Raw genomic sequence first — 6,328 nt, forward strand, 5'->3', positions numbered from 1 at the left:
GGGGGTCGGGGAGAGTAGAAGGGAAGGTGGGAGAGAAAAGGGGTGGTGGTGGAGGAAGGAGAAGACAGGGAGAGAAGGAAGTGGGGCCAGAGAGGGAGAGAATTGGAAAGGGAGAGAGAGAAGGGCAAAGGGGTTCGGTGCATGAAGGTGGAGAGCCAGAGTTCAAGGAGAGACACACGGAGGCGTGTGTCTCAAGGGACCCCTTGAGAGAGTGTGGAAATGTGGAAGGAAGACAGCCTAGGGGGGTGCCCAGGAACAGCTATGGAGGGGACAGGTGGAGAGCTGGGAGGGCAAGGGAACCGGGGTCTGGGGGAGGCCCCAGGCCTCTTGGCCAAGGCCTCCCTGCCCATGGCACCCCCGTGGCCGCTGCCCCTGGCCTCCTCCGCCCTTACCCTGCTCCTTGGAGCTCTCACTTCTCTCTTCCTCTGGTACTGCTACCGCCTGGGCTCCCAAGAGATGCAGGCCCTGGGGGCTAGGAGCCGGGCTGGGGGGGTCCGTGGTGGGCCTGGGGCCTCCAGGCCAAGCCCAGGAAGCACTGGAGACCCAGGGGAGGGAGCTAGAATGGAGGGCCTAGTGAGTCGTCGGCTTCGAGCCTATGCCAGGCGCTACTCCTGGGCAGGGATGGGCAGGGTGAGGCGAGCAGCTCAGGGTGGGCCAGGCCCCGAGGGAGGGCCAGGGGGCCTAGGCATTCAGCGCCCAGGTCTGCTTTTCCTGCCGGACCTGCCCTCTGTCCCATTTGTGCCACGTGATTCCCAACGGCATGATGTGGAGCTCTTAGAGAGCAGCTTCCCTGCCATCTTGCGGGACTTCGGGGCTGTGAGCTGGGACTTCTCAGGGGCTACCCCTCTGCCTCGGGGCTGGTCCCCATCCCTGGCCCCTGGGTGCTACCAGCTCTTGCTGTACCAAGCAGGGAGGTGCCAACCCAGCAACTGCCGCCGGTGCCCGGGGGCCTATAGGGCACTGAGGGGCCTTCGGAGCTTCATGAGTGGCAACACCTTCGGCAACGCTGGCTTTTCTGTCCTCCTGCCTGGGGCCCAGCTTGAGGGTCGCTGCGGGCCCACCAATGCCAGGGTCAGATGCCACCTGGGTAAGTAGCTGCTACCTGCTTGCCTTCACGGTCCCCCTACTCTAGGCTCCTTACACTGTGGCTGTGAGCGGGCCTCTCTGTGCCCAAGTCTTCCCCGACTCCCTCTCGTCCGTCCGCCAGGTGAGCTTGGGTTACCTGGGAACCATCGCAGGCCGCTCCACCACGGCCAAGTGCCGTTGCCCCACGGGTCTCCTGAGCAGACCTTTTGTCTCGCTTATTTAAAAAGAATCTGTGTCGAACTCATCATCGGGGCTCACTCACCCCCTCACTGCCATTGAGTCGATGCAGGCGTGGACTCAAAGCAACTTGACCCTGAAAGACAGGATCGAATGACCCCGTGAGCTCCCGAAACCGAACTCTTTACTGGAGTACAAAGCAGCCCTTTCTCCCTTGGGGTGGCTGGTGGTTTCAAACTGCAGACCTTTGGGATCGCAGTCCAACAGACCACTGTGCCACTAGGGCTCCAGTAGTCAGCATGACTTCACTCCAAAGAGAGTGAGAATATTCCTCAAAATATATTTGAATTAAAAAAAAAAAGACGTTTAAGAATTCTAACAAAATCCTCCTGTCTCGGAGTTTAAAAGGGGACAGCAACGTCAGTGACGTGTTCAAGTCATGGTTGTGGTTTTCGGTGACGCTGTTATGACGGGGTGGGGGTGGTAGGAAAAGGAAACTTTGAATGCCAAGGCCTTCGTCAGTCTAAAACCCTCTTCTGGGCTCCCTCCTGGACGCCTCTTCTGGGATGCTTTCCTAATCCCACTGGCAGAGTTATCTAGCTGCTTCATTTTCCCACTGCACTTGACCATGTCCTGCCCGCTCGGGGCAGGGTGGAGTCAGTTCTCCCAGAGACTCTTCAGGGAGGCAGGGCCTGGCATGGTGCAGACTCAGGAAGCCCCGGAGATGCCACGGCCTCATGAAAACCTTTCCTCTGAAGGAGTAGTGTGTGCTCTTCTCTGCACGTGCTCAATCTCCCGGCACGCCTTCCATCCAACACGCTATTATAATTATACTCGGGTCTCTGGAGGCCTGGCATTTAACAGGCCCTCAGACCTGAGTGAGGAAACCCGCCCAGGTCCTTGGAGAGGAGGATGCCCAGGTAGGTCTCTCTTCACAGGCTTGAAGATCCCCCCTGGCTGTGAACTGGTGGTTGGTGGGGAGCCCCAGTGCTGGGCTGAAGGGCACTGTCTGCTGGTGGATGACTCCTTCCTGCACACGGTGGCGCATAACGGTAAGGGGACCCCCGTCTGGCCTGCTAGGAGGGCTTCGGGATGAGAGGGCAGGGCCCCTAGGCTGGAGAGCTACAGGATCAAGCCCGTCTGGCTTCTTGTCCGGGCAGTTTGCCCACTGCACGACCTTGAGCAAGTCGCATCACCACTTCAGTCACCTGGGGACCCAGGCCTCCCCTTCCTCAGCACGTGCCCGCAGGCTTTCGTCTGCCCTAGTGCCACGGCACAGGGACTAGGTCTGGGGTACAGGGCTTCCTGTCCTTGCTCTGTACCACCTGCTGGGCGACCTTGAGCACGCTATGTCACCTGTCTGCTGCTTTGTATAAGATGGGCATGATTATGGTGCTATCTCCCCAATTTATTTTGAAGACTACTAGCTAATCTATATAAAGGGTTACGATGGTGGCCTAATGGCTATCCGCAAAGTCGGCACTTCAAAACCACCAGCGACTCCTCCGGAGAAAGATGGGGCTTTCTAGTCCCAGTGAGTTACAGCCTTGGGAAGCCACAGGGGTCACTAAGCGTCAAAGCCAATTCGCTGGCAGTGAGGGGGTGCCTGGCACGCATTTACCATCGGGTGGCCTTTGGGAGTCTTTGGTCAGTGCTCCTGGCGCAGACGGACTTGGTCAGCCGTTCTCTGTCCCCTAGGAGCCCCTGGAGACGGGCCCCGAGTGGTCTTCATCGTGGACCTGTGGCACCCCAACGTGGCTGGGGCAGAACGCCAGGCCCTCGACTTTGTGTTCGCGCCGGACCTTTGACCTCGGAGGGTGTTTTCCCCCAACACCTGAGCTGGAGGGATGCGACCCTCAGGGACAACGTGAGGGGTCGTCACAGCGCGGGTGGGCTGGTGGACCTGAGGGTGGGGGCGGGGGTGGCCAGCCAGCACACAATACAGGCATTCACTCCTCTCTGAGCTCCGAGTCCTTCCTTCCTTCCCTACGATCACGCGTAGGGAGACAGATGCTCAGGGCCTGGGCCCACATCGCCACCCATCCCGCTGGCCAGGCCCCCTTTTAATACCAGCCATCTTCCTGTCCCTTTCCCTGGGAGCCAGCACAAGACCCTTACCTCCACTTTATTCCAATAATTTAATAGAAAATTAAAATAATAAATAATATGAACCAGTCGAGGGGGGAGCTGAGCTGGTCAGCCTAGCACAACGTTAAAAGAGGTGGTAAAAACCTGGGGGCTGGGGAGGAGCGGAAAACTACCCTGCACAATGGAGTGATGGTGGCCAAGGGGGGGGGGGCTGTTACTCAGGGCCGGACTGACACTTTGGCATGGACAGCGGACTGGAAAACGAGCCAAGGGGCTGGAAGCCATCCTGCAGCAGCTGGGGCGGGACGCTGGCGGAACAAGGCTTGGGCAGCCTAACTGGGTGAACGTCGGCCTTCCCTTCGGAAGGGCTCTGCCTGAGGGGGAGGGTCTGGAATGTACCGTGTTGTCAGCCGTGGGGCGGAACCGATGGAGAGGGCCCATATGTAAAGGGCACCATGCAATGGAGGGCCTGGAGGATGGCCCACGACTTGGCCAGCAGAGCCGGGGCATAGGTCGGGGAGCAAAAGGGACAGGGACAGGAGCAGCCGAATTCCAGGAGGCAGGGGGCAGAGGTCAGTCCTTGAAGACAATTTGCTGGCCGTGAGGACGCTCGTCATGGGTGATGTGACGCCGGACGTGGATCCTGCGGACGCGGTGCTCTCGGTTCTCCTCGTCCTCCCCGCGGCCGGCCCCACCACCGCCTGCAGCGCCCCCGAGGGCCTCCAGGAGGGCGGGGTCCGGGCCGCGGGGAGTCTCATAGATCAGGATGTTCAGTGTCTCCTCAAAGATCCGGGCCTCTGGGAATTCCACCTGCAAAACACCAGTCAGCCCCCGAGCCTCCCCGCTCTGGTCCTGCCACAGGGCCAGCCCCGCCCCCCAGGCACAGGGGCACGCCTCCTAGCACAGGCCCTGTGGCCGGGACCCAGGGTCAGCAAACTGCGGCCCTGGAGCCAACCGTGGCTCTTTTGGTATGTACATGTGGCTCTGAACTAGAACTGAAAATGAAAATAAACTCCCATAGTTTTATTTAAAGAATATTATTAATGGTGACTTTGTTTGTAGATATATTTATTTATGGCTCCTGAGTAATTTTTAAATTGTTGCAAGGGAACTGACCGATTGGCTCTGCTCCTCAAGTCTGCCCACCCTGGCCTGGCCTCTCTATGACTTCTCTGCTCCACCAAGTCACACCTGCACTTCAAGGCCCGGCTCTGGACTCAGCTGCGTTACTCTCTGCCTGCCAAGTTTCTTGGTAAATTCTTTCACTTGGCAGAGCGTTACGGAGCGGCTATTCTGTGCCAGGCACTGTTCCAGGCATCAGAAATAGAGCCGTGAGCCAAACAGACCAAACTCCCGTCCAGGGCGTCAGGCGGCAAGGACAGATGCTACAGGGCACGATGTGTAGGGGAGGGGATGAGGTCGACCCCCCGGCTGGAAGGTTATGACTTTAACAAGGGAGGTCAGGAACGGCCTCACTGAGGGGACCTCTGCCCGACAAGACAGAGGAGGAGGAGGAGGGCAGGCAGTGGACGGCTGGAGCAGAGGCGTCTGGGAAGAGGCAGCTCTGGGGCAGGTGTGTCTCAGTCCATCCTGACGGGAAGGTCATCAAGGAGGCAGGCAGGGGTGAAATCAGAGGGGTGATGGGAGGGGCTCCTCACCGTGAGGCCTTGGAAGGATGGCCTGCACACAGCTCCTAGCCAGCTGATTTGAACCGTGGGCTCAGCTGCCTGGGCCCCCCAGTGACAGCCGCAGCTTCAGGGAAGCTGGGTTGCTTACTTCTTCAGACACACATCAGAGAAACGCTTCCTAGGGGCCCGCTAGGTGGCAGGGGCCGGGCTAGTAGTAACCTCACTGCCATCGAGTCGGTGCCGGCTCAGTGACCCTCCAGGACAGGGCAGAGCTGCCCCTGTGAGTTTCTGAGACGGTAACTCTTCATGGGAGGAGAAAGCATCCCCTGTTTCCCAAGGAGCGGCTAGTGGCTTCAAACTGCTGGCCACTACGAAGACTTGGACGAAGAAAAAAGACACAGTGCTGTCCACAGAGAGCTTCACCCTGCTGCTGAAGCAAGAGCCCCAGGCTACGCTGGACACTGTTTAGCCAAAGAGGGTGTGACCAACGTTGTCTGGGTCTTGGGTGAAAAAGCTCATGAGTGAGGGGTCTCATGGAAAGTGCGAATCAGGGATTAAAATCCAACTCCAGCTGGCAGATGGAGAGGAGGAAAAAGGACTTCGAGAAGAGGGGCTAGTTGCTGCTCCGGCAGAGGGTGGGGGAGAACCCCGGCTGCTCAGATACGTGCAGGAACGCTGGTCTGTCCGACCAAGGTCGGAAAGGACCAGACCGGTGCACTCTGCAGGAACTGGGGGCCAGGGGCTCACACGTGACTCTGCACTTGGGCCACCTTTGCTGGGCCTGGCTGGGTGCAGTGTTGTGCACAAAACAGGTGCTGACAGATGGCCCGGTAGTGGCTCGGGACTGCAGGCCCAGAGCGTGTTCTAAGGACCCCTGTGGTCCTGAGCAGAGAAGACCTCACTTGGCTGTTAGGTGGGGACCTTTCTGAGGTCTGACTACATAGAAACACACACACACTTTCAAACCCGCGTGCTACGGTAGGGGACTGCAGGCAGCCTTGAACCCAGCCAGAAGCTCCCACATTAAGAGTCCACCAGACTCCAACAGCCGCAGGCCACAGCAGAAAAGCAGAGAGCCATGGAGGTGAGGGTGGCCTGTCCAAGGGTACACAGCCAAGCCCCCCAAGCCCCACACTCCTGACGCTCATGAGTGGACTTGCTCTGGCGCAATATGCTGACTTTGCCCGGGGTCCTGGTGCAGCCCGCACTTCCTCCCCACCCAGACCCGAGGCCCTTCTGACCTTGGTCTGCTTCTTCTCCGTGGCATAGACGATGGAGGTGCAGCACACCTCGGCGATCTTGCGGCCCTGCCCGTAGAAGGACCAGCAGCAGATCTCGTCCCCCAGGAC

The 6,328-nt window shown here is 59.1% G+C and overlaps 2 protein-coding genes across 2 annotated transcripts in view; one reads left to right on the plus strand and one right to left on the minus strand.

Moving 5' to 3' along the window:
* The first annotated feature begins 63 nt into the window (after positions 1-63).
* On the plus strand, positions 64-4,391 carry ASPHD1 (aspartate beta-hydroxylase domain containing 1). The gene is made up of 3 exons (XM_004705673.4): positions 64-1,087; positions 2,202-2,315; positions 2,962-4,391. Exons 1-3 carry the CDS (start codon positions 220-222, stop codon positions 3,069-3,071), a joined length of 1,092 nt encoding a protein of 363 aa, XP_004705730.1. The 5' UTR covers positions 64-219; the 3' UTR covers positions 3,072-4,391.
* KCTD13 (potassium channel tetramerization domain containing 13) overlaps positions 3,383-6,328 on the minus strand; it is a 16,121-nt gene continuing 13,175 nt past the window's right edge. Inside the window, exons 4-5 of the mRNA XM_045284880.1 lie at positions 6,221-6,328; positions 3,383-4,161 (exon numbers count right to left, since the gene is read on the minus strand). Of these exons, the coding sequence (XP_045140815.1) occupies positions 3,925-4,161; positions 6,221-6,328 (345 nt within the window). The 3' untranslated portion in view covers positions 3,383-3,924. The remainder of the gene's footprint in view (positions 4,162-6,220) is intronic.

The sequence above is a fragment of the Echinops telfairi genome, unplaced genomic scaffold, assembly GCF_000313985.2.
Source record: "Echinops telfairi isolate 266 unplaced genomic scaffold, ASM31398v2 ScPeMD7_5;HRSCAF=22, whole genome shotgun sequence".
Lineage (NCBI taxonomy): Eukaryota > Metazoa > Chordata > Mammalia > Afrosoricida > Tenrecidae > Echinops > Echinops telfairi.

Excerpts from the sequence above, each read along its gene's own strand:
- ASPHD1 (XM_004705673.4), top strand. The coding sequence starts at position 220 with ATGTGGAAGGAAGACAGCCTAGGGGGGTGCCCAGGAACAGCTATGGAG. Across the intron at positions 1,088-2,201 it reads CAGGGTCAGATGCCACCTGG|GCTTGAAGATCCCCCCTGGC; the intron begins GTAAGTAGCTGC and ends CTCTCTTCACAG. Across the intron at positions 2,316-2,961 it reads GCACACGGTGGCGCATAACG|GAGCCCCTGGAGACGGGCCC; the intron begins GTAAGGGGACCC and ends TCTGTCCCCTAG.